The following is a 20,766-nucleotide window of genomic DNA, read 5'->3' on the forward strand; positions in this document are numbered from 1 at the left end:
ACCCTTGTTTTGTCAATTCACACCAAGTCAGTCAACACGGGGTTAATCCCAGGTATGACAATGGACCTTTTTCACAGCAGCCATTTTGTGTCTAAAAGGCAGTGTAAACACAGGTGGAACCAAAACATCAATGAGGGTTTCCAACTTCCAATCCATTTAGGTGTTCCAGTCAGTGTTAATTTTGGCAGCTATTTTAGATTTAGTCTTAGTCTTAGTCTTTTGGACAAAAATACTTATTAGTTTTAGTCACATTTTAGTCATTTCTATCCTTGATAGTTTGAGTCTAGTTTTAGTCGACGAAAAGTAATTAGATTTTAGTTAACTTTTAGTCATTAGTTTTAGTCAGGGGGAAAAGATCTGTCTTGAAACTAATTAAATTAGGCCGTACAGGTATTGGACATTTTAATCAAGGTTGACAGGTTGTATCAAGTGTTGTAATTCATAAAGCAACAGTTTACTCTCCAAAACATGCAGGCATTTTTGGTCGGGCAGCAAGTTAAATGCTTTGTCATATATTGTCCTATACAAAACATATGGGGGGAAATGTAGCTTTTCAGACCTGGTGCTGTTCCCCAATGTATCTAAATGAACAGTACGTGTGGCTGCTGTAATGTTAGCAGTTAATTTTTAGCCAACATGTTTATATATATTTGGACAAGCAACAATTATGCTTGACCCATTTCACTCAAATACAGGACAAAAAGCCCTGCATGTTTTACTCATAACAAGCTGAACTGATGTTAGTTTAACCCAGCCAACTTAGCCTGAAGCTAGCAGGTCCATTAATTTGTGCCAGGTGTTTGGCAAACTTAAAACATATTTTTTGCATGGAAGACTAGCTCCCAGGCTAAACCAACGTGGCTTACTAGTAAATGTACCACAGCCCGACTGTCGAGTAACATTGACTTAATGTTAGCAAATGTATATGATTAGTTAACAGGACCTGTTGCAGAGTTAGCTTACTTACTGTTGCAAAAATAGCAGCATGGTGAGCCTTCAGGTGCCACCTAATTTGTAGTCACATGGTGTATCTTCGTCTCCCGTTAGTGCATTGTGTTTTCTTTTCTGTTGGATTATAGGTAAAGTACGTCCACAGATCACCTAAGCCTTTCTGTGTTGACACTGCCATGTTAACTCGCTGCGGTCCAGCACCGGTGTCCCTGCCTGCCTGCCTGGTGGTGGGTAGGGCTGGGTATTTGTTCAAATTTCAAGAATCGATTTGATTCCGATTCACAAGGTTCCGAATTGATTAATCCCGATTCGATTCGATTCCGATTCGATTAATTTCAATATCGATTTGGTTAGTGATACTAAAACATGTTTTTTGAGCTGTAACCTGAATTACATGATTGTCCAGTTATGTAACACAGGGGTTCCCAACATTTTTTGCCACAAGGACCGGTAGATACATGGGGAGAAAAAGTTGCGGACCGGTTGTCAATTTCAATGGTTTTAGTTACACATATATTTACTCACCAGGTGGTGACAAAGGGTAAATAACAGCCTTTTCATCTGTCAATAAAGACACTTTCACAATTATGCACAGTGATTTGATTTCAGCCTATATAATTTCTAAAAGTAGATATTAATGATCAAACATTTCCATTTATGTAGTTTGTAACTACAAACATAAATAAACATCAACTTGAAACTATGTTTCAACTACCACACACAGCCTATAATATTATAGCGTATGTTTATTTTAAAAAAAAAACGATCTCTGGACATATGAATCGATATCAAAGGATTCAAATAAAAATCGATACAAAATCGGAGAATCGACTTTTTTTAACCCAGCCCAATATGGAGAGATATATGTGTCTTTATTCTGTGACTGAAAGTTTACATCCTGTAACCAAAGACTGTATCTGTGAGAAAATAAATCCACTTTGTAATCAAAAAATAGGTCCGTAAGCAAAAACATAGATTTGAAAACAAAACTATCAACAATCCAATCAAAGAAAAATTAAAAAATTAAATTCACCAATGTTTTTATGTTGTTTTTATGTTTGGACCGGTGCATGTAACCTGACCAAACATAAAAATATTGGTGTGAACATACTCACGGCTTCTCTCTTCTGTCAATCTGTGGTTATAACTGGCGCTGAAATGGCATGGAGATTCCTTCAGGAAATACTTCCGTTCAAGTGCCTGCCCTCCGCCTTGTCTCGTACTGGATTGGATGTTGCCAAGCTATCACTCCGATCGACACTGGCCAATAGGGACGTGCGTTACTTCTTTCTGCTGTAGGTCCCGCCCTTATTGTAACAGATTTTTTTTTGCAAAACTCCTTTGTAAGCAAAGGTAATGGTTTCGCAAACAAATGTTTTGGAGTTGAGAACAAAATGTTTGTGTTTGCATGCAACTTTTTTTAATTCACATTAATGAAAGATCTAAAAACATTTTTTTTTTTTTTTTTTTTTTTTTTTCTTTGATTGGATTGTTGATAGTTTTGTTTTCAAATCTATGTTTTTGCTTACGGATCTATTTTTTTAAGGACAGGGATGAATTGGTGATATTTTGAACTTTTGACAGACTGCACGCAAAATTTATGGAATGTCATGCATTTTGAAAGTCCAATAGCCCACCCACTAATGTTTTCGTCCCGTCTCATCAACGAAAACAACACATATGTCTCGTTATAATTTCGTCATCAAAGAGCTATGTTTAGCTCGTCACCGTCTCGTCTTCGTCATGAAAAAAAGGTGCTTTAACGAAATCATTTCGTCATCGCCATCGTTGACTAAATTAACACTGGTTCCAGTGCTGGGGCCCTCATTAATGTTTTGCTTGCACCTGTGTTTACCTTGCCTTTTAGACACAAAATGGCTGCTGTGAAAAGGGCCTATTCAGACCTGACCTGGGTCACAACCTGGGAGAGATGCATAACAATTAGGCTAGCATATTAGTTTAACAAATAGCAATCCGGGTGCTGCCATCACACTGAAATCAACCCTTGGTCTACCCTGGTCGAAGGTGGGTCACCAAGCCAAGTCTAGCAACCCGGGTTAAGTCAAGTCAAGTTTATTTGTATAGCCCTAATTCACAAGCATGTCTCAGAGGGCTTCACAGAGAATGTCTAGCTACATCTAGCTGACACAACAATTACAGTAATAAGGGGTTAACCCTTTCATACCCAAAATCAACCTGGGAATATCCCTGGTTGGACCCTTGGTGTGAAATGGGTATGAGTAGAGCCATGTTCGACCATGTTTTGTCCTTTGTCTCCTAAAGAGGTCCTCTCCTCTCCTCTCCCTCAGGACCACTGGTTTTGGCGAGTGAGAGATAACTCGGTGATGCCGGGCTACCCCATGCTCATCAACGTCTTCTGGAGAGGCCTGCCGCCCAAGATCGATGCAGTCTATGAGAACAGCGAGGGCAAGTTTGTCTTCTTCAAAGGTAAAGACACACACTACACCGCCATCATCATTGTACATGTAGTTGCCATTTCACTGTGCGAGACACTTAATGTCCCTGGAAACAACAAATAAATGTGTTTTGAGTTTGCTACACCACAGAAAAATGTGTTATTGACCACCCAGCCAAATTTGGATGATTAAAAATGTCACCAAGTATATAAAAATAGATTTCAAAATCATGAAAAACTAAGCAGTATTCTCTGCTCTGAAACTGTGGTGGTGTGTCTGCTGAATTGCTCCCAGTGCAACAGTGAAAGTTGATACATTCTGATGCATTTTTTGAAATTCCGGGGTAGAGGCACTTCAGCCATTATATATACTGTATAGTGTTAGTGTTAGGGGAGGGGCCGTAAGTATGGCTCCTTCGCATCATCGAGAGACCTCTCAGGTACGGCAACCATTTTAGGGCGTCCTCGTCCATCAGAGTATAGGCTGTCATTCCTCAGTCTAAGCGTTGTCAGTTGTCATGTCTCCTAGTAAACCATATCAAGTGTGCTCTGAAACACCTTCAGTCCTCACACGAAAACGCTGTCATTCTTCCTGCATTACTGTTTCACTCCTCACACGTCAGTCATCGCACAATACGGCGTCACTGGTCAGTCATCAGTCCTCACTCGTCAGTCATCACTCGTCAGTCATCAGTCCTCACTCGTCAGTCATCACTCGTCAGTCATCAGTCCTCACTCGTCAGTCGTCAGTCATCACTCGTCAGTCATCACTCGTCAGTCATCAGTCCTCACTCATCAGTCATCACTCATCAGTCATCAGTCCTCACTCATCAGTCATCACTCGTCAGTCATCACTCGTCAGTCATCAGTCCTCACTCGTCAGTCATCACTCCTCACTCGTCAGTCATCACTTATCACTCAAACTAGCTGTCAGTCATCACTCCTCATGTCTCACACGAAAACGCTGTCATTTCTCCTGCAACATGCCTCAGTTAATACTCAAACTCATCACACACGGAAGAACAACCAAAAACAACGAATGACAGCGTTTTCATGTGAGACGTGAGGAGTGATGACTGACAGCTAGTTTGAGTGATAAGTGAGGCACGTTGTAGGAGGAATGACAGCGTTTTCGTGTGAGACGTGAGGAGGGATGACTGACGAGTGAGGACTGATGACTGACGAGTGATGACTGACGAGTGAGGATTGATGACTAGGGATGGGTACCGAGACCCGGTACCAAACGGGCCCCGGGGCCGGATTTCGAGATACCGAAGGATCAATAAGCTTTCATGTTAACGGTTCTCTTATCGGTACTGGAGAAATTAAGAAAATTGATTTCCTATTTATTTGCTACATAAACGTTGTTTTGCACATTTATCGCACCAACTCCGTAAGACATGCTGATGTGTTTTTTGCGATTTCCGAATGAGAAAAGAGATCCTCTTTTCTTTTCTGTGTTGCTTTCTCTCTCTCTCAGAGGAGAGACAGGCAGCAGCTCAGCTGCCAGCGAGGAGCCGAGAGGGGCTGGGCGGGCAGCACACACACATGCACACACTACACACACTGATTAGGGAAGGCAGAGCCGAGGAGACACCGCAACACGTTAAGAAAGAACGGAGCGATCAAAAGTCTGGTTGTACTTCACTCGAGTTGATGCTGACAAGTCACGTTGTCATAAGTGCGATAAATCGTTCACTAGCAACGGTGGAAACACAAGCAATTTGTCTAAACACTTAGCCAAAGACGAAATGCATCAAATAGGTACAAACGGAGAAATGCACAGTTTTCGACAAGCTACCTCACACAACTTCATCATCTGTCAATAATGACCCACTTGTGGTTACCCCCGATACACGGACCCACCTCGTCATCAGGTAGGACTATGTGAACATGGATGATTAAGATGAGAGTAGTAAACAAACATTATCCAGCTCTGGGTGTGTTAATCATCAAAAACCCAGTCTGAAATAAATCAACAGAGCATCATTTCTCAGTTGTCATAAAGAAATGTTACTTCCAGAGCAGGGGAAGATTTAGTGATTTGGGGGCAAGTGCAGCAGACAGATACTGTCGTGCTTTATTTATGCTTTCCCTAGCTGAATGTTGGTATTGGCAGTGGGAGGGGGTTTAAATTCTTATGTAATGCTGGATATTTAAATTAATAATAAAAACGCACCCATTAAGATTTTGCAACTTTTTTTTCTTTCTCCCCTTAAAAATAATGAAAAGACAACCAGACCCATTTTTTTCAGGTTTTTTCTCTCTTAAAAATAACAAAAAGTACCGATAAGAGTACCCTTAAAGTACTGGATCGATAAGCAGTATCGATAAGAGTAGTAGTATCGTTACCCATCCCTACTGATGACTGATGAGTGACGCCGTATTGTGCAATGGCTGACATGTGAGGAGTGAAACAGTAATGACAGGAACAGGAAGAATGACAGCGTTTTCGTGTGAGGACTGAAGGTGTTTCAGAGCACACTCGACAAGGTTTACTAGGAGACAGGACAACTGACAACGCTTACTCTGATGGAGGAGGATGCCCTAATGGTTGCCGTACTCAGGCCTCTCTTCAGGCTCGCCCAAAAAATCATGATCACAGAAATGGTGAAAAACTGAAAAACAATCTAACTCCACAATTCAGTACTATAGTGCTAAAACTTTTCACTTGTAATGTGTTTCGAAACAAATCTCTGAATTTGGTTTCTAGGGACTTTAAAAGCTTTGATTCCTCTTGTCCATCCAGTCGTTTTGAAATCTAAACCTTACATGTCTACACCATGCTGGTTTACATCAACACTTCTCCTGTCATGTATTTCATGCTTATACATGTGCAGGAACTAACCAGACATGTTCTATTTGCATGGCTGTCATGTTGCTTTATGTAGGGCAGTGGTTCCCAACCTACGGTACGCGTACCGTAGGTGGTACTTGCGCCCCCTGCTGGTGGTACTTGGAAGGCTCTGTGAAAAAAAAAAAAAAAAATGTGCAAAATCCATGGTGGTCATTAGTAGTAGTTTTCAAACATGTGAAAGTGAAATAATAATTATTATTATTAATATTATTGGCAGTGTTTCTCAAGGTAGGTGGTACTTGCGCCCCCCCCCTGCTGGTGGTACTTGATCCCTGGAATCCCAATGTTTAAATTATGAAATAAACCCAACTTTAAAATCAATTGTAAAACATGTTTATCTATCAAAATAATACTACGAATGAAAATAAACTTGTGATCATTGAATTTGAGGTTTATTTTGTTGTCTTGAGATTTAGAAACAAATATTTGTTTCTGACGGACACTATACCTGTTGCGCATGCACAATTACCTGCCCGCCCCGCATGGTTACACAAGTGGTGAACAAAGACGAGGAGGGATGCTAAAGTGGATCAAAACGGGAGGGAATCGTAAAAGAGCTGTAGTAGAGGAGAGCAGCAACGATGAAGCACAAGGAGGTGAAGACAGCAGTCAACCCAGCACAAGTGCAGCTGCTGCAGGTTGCACATAGGCTGCAGGTTGGAATAAATTTGCCTCCTGCGTGAACTGTGCATAGCTGAATAGACTGTATTTTAACGTCGGTCATATGGTGGTACTTGGAGAGCCAACTACTTTCTCAGGTGGTACTTTTTTCTTTTTTTTTTTCTTTTTTTTTTTCATAGAGTCATTAACACCCAGACTCCTAATTTTTTTTATAGTAACATAACTTGCTGCACAGATATTCACACATATTCCACTCGGGGGGCGAGTGATGGACAGATAAGCTTACCTCGACCACAGTCCAATTCCATGAAGAGAGCTGCATTTTATAGGTCTATTGTACTTTGGAATAGTCTTCCAAATGAGATTCGAAACACCAGAGAAAAAGCCTGTTTTAAAAGGAAACTTCGGCTTCATATACTTAACACTCAACACTCAACTTAACACTCTTACATAACAGCTTGATAGTGCTTTTTTAATCTGTTGTATTCTTATTGTTGATTTTTTTTTATGCAATACTAGAGTTTTGTAAAAATGATTTTTTTTCAATTTTTATTAGTTCTTTGTAATACACTGATAACGTTTTATTATTGTATTAAATGTATTTTAATGTCTTGGACCCCAGGAAGACTAGCTGACGTTACGGCGTCAGCTAATGGGGATCCGTTTATATAAACAAACAAATAAACTTGGTGTAAAAAGGTTGGGAACCACTGCTGTAGGGTATATATGTATATTATATGAGCGTGCCTTTTTATACTCCATGCGTTTGTAATGTGTGTGTCAGTACTCTGGAACATATGCCATGCGTTTTTATCTACAGTAAGTTGTATTTAATGGTATTTAATATGAGCATGCTCCCTTGAGCTTATCTGGGTATGTGAGCTCAATGTAAATCTAGGAGAGATTAAAGCAGTATTTTTCCTCCAGCCAAGGCTCACTACGGCTCACTGGGGAAATCTCCCATAAATCCCTGTTTTGACTTGGATATTGTCATTATGATTAGGAGTAGTAGTCGTATGCATTAGCTTTATTTTATTGCAGTTGTTAGCAGGTCTGCAGCAGAATAACTCTGAAAATCACTGCCATTGCCACCAGTGGACTCCCGTAGAAAGAGAGAGAGACAGAGAAGAAGAGAGAGAGAGAGAGAGACAGGGCGGGTGTTGATGAAAGGAGAGATAGGTAAGCAATGAAACCTCTTTTGGGATAAAAACTACAAATCTTCGAGACTCATTTCTATTTTCAACACTAAGCAGTTCCTGGAAACCCTACTTGTCCCATGTGCACCGCAAGCCCTGGAAGTTTGATTTCTGTGCCTTCTTTTTTCCCACCACTTTCTCTTCTAGCGCCGCATAGAATTTAGCAAACGGGATTGCGCACAGATTTGGAACATTCATACTAACAGAATGTAATTTTTCATCTGAATACCCATAGCTGATTTCCCAGAAGGCCTTATCCTGTCTGTCTCCATACGAGCAGAGGGCAGAGGAGCCATCTGAGGTCAAAGCATTCCTGCTATGTGAAAGCAATGCACAGATGGCTGAGTCATGAGACACTGATAAGCTTAGTGCTGTATGAATGTAATGTACAAAAGTAATATATTACATGTAATATATAACTTTTGGCAATAACTCAGTAATATAACTTATTACAATAGGATTTCAGTAATATTATACCAGTTACTTTGTCAAGTAACACAAGTTACAAATTGAGTTACATTTTCTATTATCAAAAGCACATATATAAAGTAGGGCCGTAGTAACATATTTTTCACATTTATAATCTTTTTTTAAATAAACAGTAGGTTCTTAGTTTTGGCTTCTGCCAAATTTATTCGGCCCAAAACTGTAGGCATTTAGCCCGGCTTTTGTATTTGAAATCCTCCACATTCACAAACACTCTTTTAAAAAAAAAATCTTCAAGACCACACTCCTGTAATAAATCAAAAATTCCGGATACCCATTCCCCTTCAACAGACAGATCCCAGTAGAAAACTAGAGTAGAGACTCCTCATGCTGGCCTTCCATCTAATTCCGCAGGAGTGTGTGTGTGTGTGTGTGTGTGTGTGTGTGTGTGTGTGTGTGTGTGTGTGTGTGTGTGTGTGTGTGTGTGTGTGTGTGTGTGTGTGTGTGTGTGTGTGTGCGTGCGTGCGTGCGTGCGTGTGTGTGTGTGTGTGTGTGTGTCAGGGTTCCCACTAGTCATGGCATTTCTGGAATACCACGGAAATTTGAGAGGTGTTTTCCAGACAGTGAAAGTCTGGCCTGAGAATGTGATTAACCCATTAATGTCCACAGTGGAATTTTATAATTTCCTTTATAACACTTAAAAGTACTAGCTGAGCTAAGCACAAATCCATTGAAATGTTTCAAATCGGTCAAAGTAGGCGAGTATGAATGGAAGATAAATGTTTGTGATCGTGTGCGTGTGTGTGTGTGTGTGTGTGTGTGTGTGTGTGTGTGTGTGTGTGTGTGTGTGTGTGTGTGTGTGTGTGTGGAGGTGGAGGGCTCTCTGTTGGGAACCTTCCCTTCACACTCTGTTGAGAGCAAGCAGGGGATTATTCATTACAGCAGACGCCAGCACCTCCACTACATCACAGCAGCCCCTCAGCCCTCACCGCTCTACATAGGCCAGCACCTCCAATACACCGGAACCTTTTGCCGAGTGGAAGTCTTTGGAAAAGATGGTGACCAGGACCCGCGTCTTGGTCCTGACTTTGTACAGGTCCTGGAGAGACGGAAGGTTGCAGCTAATGATCTTCTTGGCTGACCGTATGATCCGCTGCAGTCTGCCTCTGTTGTCGGCTATGATGCACAGTGTCGACTAGTAGTTTTGATAGTGGACTAGTCTGTGAACCCCCTAGTTCACACCGCTGCAATTTTCTCTACAACATTCTAAAACCGCTTTGTCTCATTGCAAATCATTGATCTGAACTGGCCTTAAAGACCGAGGTGAAACGACATTTCGAGGTGAAATTTCCTTTCCAAGAAGAGGCCACTGCCTTCCCAGTTAGAGACAACCAACACCCTGTCCTATGGTCCTCCCTTCCCCTCTGTCTTCCTCCATCCCTGCATCTACCTACCTACCTCACCTCACCAGAGCCAAGTCATAGAAAACTACCTCCCCTCACCAGAGCCAAGTCATAGAAACCTACCTCCCCTCACCAGAGCCAAGTCATAGAAACCTACCTCCCCTCACCAGAGCCAAGTCATAGAAACCTACCTCCCCTCACCAGAGCCAAGTCATAGAAACCTACCTCCCCTCACCAGAGCCAAGTCATAGAAACCTACCTCCCCTCACCAGAGCCAAATCATAGAAACTTACCTCCCCTCACCAGAGCCAAGTCATAGAAACCTACCTCCCCTCACCAGAGCCAAATCATAGAAACCTACCTCCCCTCACCAGAGCCAAGTCATAGAAACCTACCTCCCCTCACCAGAGCCAAATCATAGAAACCTACCTCCCCTCACCAGAGCCAAGTCATAGAAACCTGCCTCCTCACCAGAGCCAAGTCATAGAAACATACCTCCCCTCACCAGAGCCAAGTCATAGAAACCTATCCCCTCACCAGAGCCAAGTCATAGAAACCTGCCTCCTCACCAGAGCCAAGTCATAGAAACATACCTCCCCTCACCAGAGCCAAGTCATAGAAACCTATCCCCTCACCAGAGCCAAGTCATAGAAACATACCTCCCCTCACCAGAGCCAAGTCATAGAAACATACCTCCCCTCACCAGAGCCAAGTCATACAAACCTACCTCCCCTCACCAGAGCCAAGTCATAGAAACCTATCCCCTCACCAGAGCCAAGTCATAGAAATACGTGTTAAAGGTTTGTGTTGTCTTACGTAAGTGCCAGATGGGTGGGATTAGCCAAATAAGCCATGTGAATTGAGTGCCAGAAAGCTCAGACAACCACAGGAAAGCATTTCAAAGTCAACCAGTCGACTTGTCTTACATCTGATTTGTCATGATGTTCTTAATGCAGGTTAAAATAAATTCTAAGAATTATTCACAAAAACTCCGCATCCCCCCAGCCACTCCCCCTACCCACCCCTCGAATCCCGACTCTACGACCTTTCCATCCCTATACAGTAGCTACGGACCCTTTTTCCCTAGCCCTGACCTGTATCTGATCCACTCCAAAATGTAATGGGTTCTTCCTTGGCCCATGCTACACCCTTCCAGGCTTCCACCAAGTTTCATGAAAATAGGCCCAGTACTTTTTCCGTAATCCTACTAACAAACAGACAAAAGGCACCGAAAACATAACCTCCTTGGTGGAGGTAATTAACAAGCAAAAATAGAAATTTGTCTTCGGCTTCTATGCACATCCGAAGCTTGGATCCTCTAGATTCTGGCTTTGGGCGAGAGCTGCTCATGTTCACAGCTATTGATTGAGCTGTCCAAGAACATAAGAAGAGCATTTGTGCATTCTGTGTTGGGGTTGATCTTCCATTTAAGTACTACATTGATTTTCGCAACAGCAGACAGAGAAGAGAAGAGAACAAGGACACAGTGTCATAGACAAGAAGTGATTGTTGTGAAACCTGAGATTATTGAAAATGTGTAAAAAGTTTCTGATTTACAAATATATCATATTTACAATGGTTGTGGATCTTGTGATGACTGAATGTTTTCCCTGGCATGAAATAAGGAAAAGAGTATTTACAGCCTTTGGGCTATATTCCAATACAAACGTGTGTGTGTGTGTGTGTGTGTGTGTGTGTGTGTGTGTGTGTGTGTGTGTGTGTGTGCGCGTGTGTGTGTGTGTGTGTGTGTGTGTGTGTGTGTGTGTGTGTGTGTGTGTGTCATGATTCAGCATCTTTCACAAGCCAAAATATTTGATACTCTAGTTATTTTCCTCGATCTGTCTTCTCTATCTATCTCTCTTCCTCTGTCTTCCCCCCTGCCTTCACACAGTAATGCCCCCTCCTCTGTCGTATTCACTTTATTAACATGGCTTTCTCTCCCCACCCCACCCCCCACTTCCTCCTAGCCCACCCCAGACCCCCACTTCCTCCTAACCCACCCCAGACCCCCACCAGCCAGGAGGAAAACCACTTCCTGGGGTCGGAGGGGGTCAAAAACATGCTGTTTAACCTAATTACTCCACAGGAAGGGGGGAGGGCAGGCGGGAGAAAGGGGGGAAACCCATGTAATATAAAATGATTAAAACAAATTCATTGTGACTGTCCTCCCTTACGTTTATACCAAAAATGCTCTAACAGCCAGATCTGTGTTAAAGCCTAACCTTAACAGCCGGTCTGTGTTAAACCCTAAGCCTAGAACATGTAAGAAAAATGTTTAATTTCATTTTAGCTGAATGGTTACTGGTTGAATCCCCTGTACTGAAAAGCTCCCAAAGTAACTCTGGCAACTTTCTTTTCCCTTCAATATTTTATTTTCCAGTTTCTTTTAGAGCACAAAGAACAAACATGTGCTTGTAAGCCCGTAGCTCGCCTGTTCTGCCCTTGGGGTCAGTAGCTCCCCTGGCCCATGAAGTTTGCTTTTTCTCAGCAGGAATCATAGCCCTTTTGTCAGGACTTCGAGTTGATGATTCTTCTATTCACCTTATTCACCACGCACACTTTTTCTCTCTTCCGCGTTCTTCAGGTTCAGCGCTAGTTGGCGGCCAATTTCAAAACAAAACGTCACTATAATAATGAATGAAGTTTGGCAACATTCAGAATTAAGCTACACTGCAGCCAACTTCAGTTACATGTTCATAGCGTTACTGCTGCGAGGAGCCGATGGCTGTACCCGGTCAGCATTTAACGTCAGTTACAAAAGCACGTCGACAGTGTTTTCTCACTGCCAGTAGCCTACAGTAGGGTTTGACAGATAGCTAGTCCAACCGGTCAGCACAGCCAGCGCTCCCAGTCCTCGCTGCTCGTTAAATATTTCCAAATAGGCGTTATTCTGATAAACTTGTCACATGTATGTTACGTTCTCACCCGAAAAATATTAAAACTTTAAAACAGTTTTTTTTTTGCTTGAAAACAGCTTTTTGGCAAGTCTAAAAATGACTACGGTAGGCGTCATCTACTTCCGTGTCTAAAACCGGAAAGATGATTACAAAATGACGCCATGCAGAAGAGTCCTTGTATGGGCAAAGAATAAGGTGAATAAATAGGTCACGATGATGACATCAATTTCATTGTGACATCATCAGTTACATCATTAGTGATGTCATTGCCTTGAAACACAGGCTGTTACCTTGAGTGATACCACTGATAATGTCATCAGCTATGTCATAAGACTGTACAATGTATATTACATCATCAGTGGGACAAAGGCTGAAACAGACAGAGTTTGCTGACTCATCACTGATGACTCATCACTGATGACATCATCACTGATGACATCGTCACTAATGACAATATGACATCACATCAAAGATCCGGCTCCATCATCACTGATGTCACTATGACATCACTGATCAGTCTTGTCACAATGCCTCCTTGTGTGTGTGCGCCCTTATGACATCACTTTTGACATAATCACTGATGACATCACTGATGACATCACATCATTAGCTAATTAAAAAATCTGGCTCTGTCAGGTCACCCACACTGGTGCCCTTTACACCCCCTGAACGTTTCAGCACGATCGCACGATCGTCCGCCGGACACAGAATTGAAACATACAAACATATAAATATCGCCCACATACTCAATTTTATATATAGATAGATGTTGTGCATGGGATCCCACGCAAGGGGGCCATGAGATATCAGCCGTCGCCCTTAACCTTGTCAAAGTAGGCCGGAAATGGGTAGCCTAGGTAAACCCAGCCCCCACGTGACCTGCTCTCTCAGTTCCCAGTCACTAGCATAGTGACTGAGAACAGGTCTGAGAGCAGGTCACGTGGGGGATGGGTTTACCCAGGCTAGGAAATGGGTCCCAGATACGTAGTTGAAAATCTTTTGAGTGAGTTGGTCCTCAGGAACCTGAGTCTCTCCATCCGTATAACTGAAACCATGTCCGTCAACCACAGCTAGAAAGAAGGTGACTTCCATTCCTTCGGAATGAGTCTCTTGGCGACAGTCGTCCCCTGTGTCAGAGACTGTTGCACAGCTGCAGGGAGGAGCAGAGAGGATTCCGAGCAGCCGAAAATGGCGAGTTCCGCCTCCAGCGAAGGGTTATTTTGTAGGCCTTAGAGTACCGTACCAATCAAATATTTTGGCCCAGAACCCAGATAGTGAAGGGCAAAACCAAGAAGCATGGGACTGCGTGCCCTCTGACACCCGACACCTATCACATAGTGGTGAGACAGAAGGGAAGATCTTGTGCAACCTATGCTTGGAATAATGAAGACAGTGAGTGACTTTACATTGAATCAGCTGCTGTCTGCTATTACTTGAGCAGAGTTGGACCACAGACAGACTTCTGTCCCATATAATTTCAGATAAATCCTCCTGCCACGCTTCTCTAATCCTCTCAGTGGATGCCCTGATGCAGCTGTCAAACAGACACACAAATCTAGAAATAAGATGCGTGGAGTGGGGAGGGCTTAACAAAACATAAAAAAACATGTTCATTTGGGAGAACTTCAAAGTTAATTCTGGCAACTTTAAAGGCAACTTCTCACAATGTATGTGGCCTATTTTAACTCATTGAGTGCCAGCCACTTTTGGAGAACGGACGCTCCCAGTGCCAGAGTTTCAAAGCGTTTTCAGTGATTTCTCGAGGCCCACAGAATATTGTGTGATATTACTATGTAAACACCGAACACGCACAAAGAACGAGGAGACTCTATTGTATCATCAGCAAAAAAAAGGTTATTGATACCATTTTCCGTTCTTTAGTTATGAGCCGGAGAAGATAGGTTGTTTTCAGCAAAAACAGGCATTTCAAATTAGAAGCTGAGATATTCCGCCTTTTGTGAAATGAAGCATTTCAAGCACATTCACTGAGTCTGAAGCTAATATTTTCTGATGTAGTGACGTGGTGTAGTTGTGTGGTGCCCTGCGTGCCCCACCCCCCTCTCCCCCCCCTCAGCTGCAAACTCCTCCCCACACTACACAGCCTCACGCACCCAGCGTCTATTTTCGGAGTGCTCCGTTTTTGTGCGCCGGCTCCCAGCGCGACACGGACAAGCCAAACCGGACTGCTGATAATGGTTTGGCCCTTCGGCGTCGGGTGCTGCTTTTCTGGCGGCTAATCGTGTGGAGAAACTATACAGCAGAGACAGTTGTGGGCGCGGATTGACTGCTGTTCGCAGCCAACGTCAGCTCCAGCCAGAGCAATCTATATGGCTCTGGCTGCAGCATGAGCGGTTTCTCTTTCATCACGGGGCTTTTTCCTGCTGTTTTCCTGACCTTTCTCTAATCTGGAGAGCACTGTCGCCACCTAATGAGTCCGTAAAATAGGTTATACACCTTCAATAGCTACAATATTTGTACAGGAGATGCCTGAGGCTTTGATCCACGTCCCACCGTCAAAAAACGCATTTGACGCCGATCGACGTCATTGGCACTGAACATTACTATTTACTTTGACGCCGATCGACGTCATTGGCACTCAATGAGTTAAATGAAGGCAACATCAGCACCAACTACTGTGACACAAGGCAACAGGTTATTGCTTGTCATTTGTTACAAGCTTGGATCTGCCCTTGTGAATCTTCTTGTTTCTGTGAGTCTCCTGGATGGAGGTAAATCCCTGCTGTCAGTTGCCATCCCTCTTCTAAATCCCCCTCCCCCCCCCTCTTTGTGTCCAGGAAAGCAGTTCTGGGTGTTTAAGGACACCGTGCTGCAGTCGGGATACCCCCAGGACATCTCCCAGTTTGGCTACGGCATGCCGACGCAGAGCATCGAGACCGCGGTCTGGTGGGAGGACGTGGCCAAGACCTACTTCTTTAAAGGAGACAGGTAGGTAGAACTGAAAGTGGACAGGTAGGTAGAACTGAAAGTGGACAGGTAGGTAGAACTGAAAGTAGACAGGTAGGTAGAACTGAATGAGCGAACGGGCAAAAAACACATAAGCCGTGTTCGGAATGGTTCACTCACTATTAACCATGTAGTGTTTATATAGTGACACTACACAGATTTCTTTTCTGAAGATCATTGCATCACAAGATGCGCCAGGTATTCATGTGACGCAAGCAATCTGCACCCACTATCACATAAACAAATCGAAGTGTCCTCAATTGATGTTGCATGTTTTGACTGCTAAATCACCAATAAATAGTTGAAAATCTAATTACGTGCATGTGTGGTTTTGTCAACTATGGTGCTTTCTCCTAATAGCAAGCTGTGCTGGTCAAGTAGCTCACAAGCTTGTTAGCTCGCAAGCTAGCGGCTTTTTTCTTCTCCTTCGGTAAAGACAACCGCATTGCATTGTAATATACTGGCGAAAATGTAGGGTACATTCGCTGTTCACTAGAAATCGCTGTGCATTGTGGGTATTTATAGTGGACTATATAGTGACTCAAATTTAACAGTTAAGAATTTGGACACTAGTACAAAATAGTCCACTATTTCTGTCATAGGGACCGATTCCGAACAGGGCTAAAGTATGTCCACACACTTTCAAAAAGTTCCAGGTCCATCAAAGCTGAATTTGATATTCCCAGACATTGCTGATTTTATCTACTCAATCACCAAATGAAAGCTTTGCAAAACTATCCATCCTTGAGTAGTTTGTCTTTTATGTCACAATTGTTTGGCCAAAATAACTAAGGAGGATAAATAGTAAACCCAAGCTGAGCTGAGGTTGAAAATTAAAATGGGAAATGTTAAAGATACTGGATATCAGCATAAAATTAAGTGCTTTTTCATTCCTTTGTTTGTGTTTTGTCCCTGTCTAGATACTGGCGGTACAATGAGGACATGAGGACTATGGACCCTGGCTATCCCAAGCCCATCACAGTGTGGAAGGGTGTGCCTGAATCGCCACAGGGGGCCTTCGTGGACAAAGCCAATGGTACGATTTGTCCTGCCTAATACTCTCATTTGGTAATAACAGTATGTAAAATACGTGTGCCAGGCCCTATCGACTTCATCTAGTCACTGGTACACACACACTGTCTGCTATGTACTGTATAACAGCGTAGTGCTGATTATTGCGCTGTCACTGTGCCTTCGTGGGTGGTGAGCTTTAATATGCAACATCATGAGGACTAGATTGATAGGAAGGGGTTAAGCTGCTTGCATATTGCCAATGGGAGATGACACAAGGTAAACTTGCCAAGAAATGCCAGCCTCTTTAGTTTAGTTTGTTTCTAGTTTTGTTTCACAAGCAGTATGTTACATAATCAGTCCATCCAGCACCGTGTGCCATAAGACCCAGTTGGAATAGAGCTGTGGAAAGCAGAAAGGACAAGACCACCACTGGGCGCTCATTCTGGTTTCAGCCAGTTGGCCCTCGCTGAGGGTGGGGAGGCGGACCATATCACCTGTCATGACTCAAACAGCTCACGCCGTTGGCCAATCAGATGGCGTGAAGCTAAAAAAAAAAAAAAAAAAAGCTTTCCCCATTGGATGCATTATGCCAGGTGGGTTCGGGCCTGGTCTTGGCACAACCCGGGCTGGAAAAAGCGGGGCAGGTGGTGACGAACGCTTGCTCCATCTGCGCCGCCCATCCCATGCCAGTGCTGCAAGCGGGCGTGTCTGCCGGGAGGACAGGGCCACCAAGCATCAGTGGGAGCATGAAGGGTGGATTGATATCCCGGGGAAAGATTTGCGCGCATGTGTGTTTCGCTGCGTGCGTGTGTGCGCGCGCGTGTGTGGGTGTGTGTGGGTGTGTGTGTGTGTGTGTGTGTGTGTGTGTGTGTGCGCGTGTGCGCGCGAGTGTAATATTTGTTAGCTGGCATTTATTTGGCTGTGTGCGGAGACAGACAGTGTGTCAAGCGGCGCGCCCATAACATTGACCCAGATAAGCAGGCATAATTGAGTATGGCGGTGAGGACGGTGTGAGGCAACACGTTTCAGAGCATGGACCCCGGCACCGGGCTGACCTGGCTCTAACTCACTATAGCTCAACCTATCTCAGCCCTCCTCTACCACTCTCATTTATTATCCATACACGTCACTCTAACTCACTATTCAACTTATGTTCAGACGCGGGGTGGGCCAAATTCTTCCGGGTCGTGTTAACACTTCCGGCGGTCACGGCGCGAAATACAAATGAACGTCATGAAGAAGAGAGTTGTTTTTGTAGCGGACAATGCAGGGGGTAAAACAAAGAACGTAGCCTACTACTTTGAGCTCGGTACACAGCAAGCAAGCGAGTATCCACTGTTAGGTCAGATAATGTTATCATCGACAATGACGAGCACTTTCTTGTAAAACATACCTGGACTCCAACAAAGAAAGCTTCAGGTGGTTTTACTTCGTTTCGAACTCAAGCTCTCACTCTAGTGCCTTGTATGCTGCGCACGCAGCCCTATGGAAGACTGTCATTTTGCTCCGAAAAATTACTTTTAATTAAAACCGACCACCCACCCGTAGGTGGCGTGGTGCCCCCCTGGGGCTGACGTGGTTCCACGTGACTGCGTCACGTCCTGTCAGCCCCGGGAACGCCACTCATCGCTGCTTCCAGCCAGCAGGAGGACGTGTTGTCTAATAGCTCCGTTGTTAGCTCAAAGTTAGCGCTCTCAGTAGCTATAGAAATAAGGCTCGTTCCGTCTCATTTGCCCACCTTGAGAGGTTTGCGTGGACGAGGTAAAGCAGGCTTCGGGGACACCGATCCTGTTCTCTTCACCAGCGGCGTCGGATCAAGTCATCTAAAGCTAAGAGTGTCTTTCTTACAGTTAACACCTGTATAAGAGGCTACCGCCGCGTAGCGTGCTTAACGTTTTCCCCGGCTGGCGTAGCCAATATTAAGCTTGAGAGCCGACCAAGGTCTGCGCTCAAAAATTGTGAAAGCTAGTTGCATACGTGTGATTAGCATCAGTAGTGTGTAGCACAGAACAATAGGCTAATTAGCAGGCTGCGTCCCCAGACAGGGTAACGCACCCAGTATTGTGGCAGATAGCTAGCGTGCACACGTGCAGTTAGTGTCTGTGTGCTAAGTACTTAGGCGCCAGCTACCTCTGTGTAGGGCGCTAAGCGAGAGTAGTAGCTAGAAGCCATGCTCTCCAGTTAGCTAGATAGCTAGCTTGCTCCCGTGCAGCCAGCATCTAGCGTTGTGTAGCACTCCAGCTATCTTACCATTGCAGGCTACTGTTAGTTAGCTTACACGGTATAACCCCCGTTATTCCTGTTAGCAGAGAGAGGGGGGACAGCTAGGTGCTGTGTTAGCTGTGAGGCTACGCTGGCCGGTTACGACCGGCACAATGAAATTAATGTGTGCACATGAGCACGCTGCACAGGCGTTGCTGGGACCTACATACTGCTTGTAGTGTAGCTATTACTGGCGTCATCCCCGAAGGGGGCGCTCTGAGATATTAGCTGAGCGAATACGCTAGCTAGGTGAGCTCGCTCCACACGAGTGTGTTAGCCGCTTCTCTCAGTACTTACGCCATCTTAGCCAGCTTGCTTGTCTGCTAAGTGTTGCTTGCCATCGTGCAAATAGCATCTACTAGATTGTAACTCCCTCTGAGGAGTTTCTTCTGAGATTGACTAGCTTTGTGGGCCGCTGGCTTTCAGCTTGCGGTCACGCTCGCTTCCCCGTGTTACTCAGGGTAGAGACTCGCTGCACCGGCTTGTGCGCAGGCTTGTGCTAGCGCACGCTTGTCTCTCAGTGCTTACGCTAGCTTAGCTAGTGGCTTGTTCACGCCTGTTCTCTCGGGTTAACAGGTTGTGGGTATTTACGGGGTATTGCCTTCCCTTCGGGCTGGGCTATTGCTGCTTACGCTACCGTTGCACGCGCACGTTCGCTAGCCTCCGGGTTGCTTACTGTCTAGCCTGTGCTTCTTGCTAGTTTGCTAGCTTGCTTAAAACGGTACTCCCGCTAACAGGGTGCGGCCTGCGGAAGCTTGCTATTTAGTGATTAGCTTCCTGCTTTCTCTTGTGCTACTGAGCAGGGAAAGTCAGCGAGGGGATGGGCCGTGTGTAAAACTACATTGGCCGAGTATGAACCGGCACAATAAGTGCGTGTTCAGCCTTGGGCATGAGCACGCTGCACAGGCGCTTTGAACCCTCCGTCTTGCAGCTGCTGGGCTATCTTCACGAGCGAGCCCTTCAAGGGAGCAGTTCGTGGGGCGATGCCCAGGGCCGCAGCTAAGCTCTTGAGAGCTGACCAAGGTCCGCTCTCAAAAAAGTGTGAAAGCTAGCTTGCATACGTGCAGATAGCATTAGTACTGTTTAGCACAGAACGATAGTATTGTTGCAGATAGCTGGCGTGCACCCGTGCAGTTAGTATCTGTGTGCTAAGTACATTGGGCGCGAGCTACCTCCGTGTAGAACGCGCACGTTTACTCCGGCTGGAGTAACGTTAAAATGGTCTACAATAGACGTACCGCCCCTTGCTGGCGCTAAGCGTCCAGCAGGGGTTTCAGCTCGCCAAGGTCTGGGCTCAGTGCCAGCCTTTGGCTTGTAGCTCTAAGGACAAGCCCACCGCCCTTGGTGCCCAGGGCCCGGGGTGGTTGGCAGCTCTCCATGGGTCGCACTCCCTTTGTTGGGGTGTCCCCTGCAAGCGCAGGGAGCCTGGCAGGGGGCACAGCGCACCTTGGTCCATGGCCACGGCCTGGCCTCGGTTGGTAGCGCTCAGGTCAAGCTCACCGGTTGGCTCACCAAGGCTGGGCTCAGTGCCAGCCTGCGGCTTGTAGCTTTAGGCCCACCGTCCTCGGTGCCCAAGGCCCGAGTTCGGTCGGGAGCTCGCCCAGGGTCTCATACCCGTCATCAAGGCTTGCCTTGGTCCATGGCTACGGCCTGGCCTCGGCTAGAGGCTCCTAGGACAGCCCACCATCAATGGCGCCGAGGGCCCATTGCTGGTCGGGAGCTCTCCTGGGGACCACACTGTCGGACAAGTCCAGGTGCG

The 20,766-nt window shown here is 44.9% G+C and overlaps 1 protein-coding gene across 1 annotated transcript in view; it reads left to right on the plus strand.

Moving 5' to 3' along the window:
• The window catches only part of mmp16a (matrix metallopeptidase 16a (membrane-inserted)), a gene marked incomplete at its 5' end in the record, with an annotated part of 212,252 nt that overhangs the window by 174,600 nt on the left and 16,886 nt on the right, over positions 1 to 20,766 (plus strand). Inside the window, 3 exons of the mRNA XM_083655479.1 lie at positions 3,261 to 3,399; positions 15,563 to 15,713; positions 16,652 to 16,767. Coding sequence (XP_083511605.1) covers positions 3,261 to 3,399; positions 15,563 to 15,713; positions 16,652 to 16,767 — 406 coding nt within the window. The remainder of the gene's footprint in view (positions 1 to 3,260; positions 3,400 to 15,562; positions 15,714 to 16,651; positions 16,768 to 20,766) is intronic.

The sequence above is a fragment of the Poromitra crassiceps genome (genome assembly GCF_964638095.1).
Source record: "Poromitra crassiceps genome assembly, chromosome: 2".
Classification (NCBI taxonomy): Eukaryota; Metazoa; Chordata; class Actinopteri; order Beryciformes; family Melamphaidae; genus Poromitra; species Poromitra crassiceps.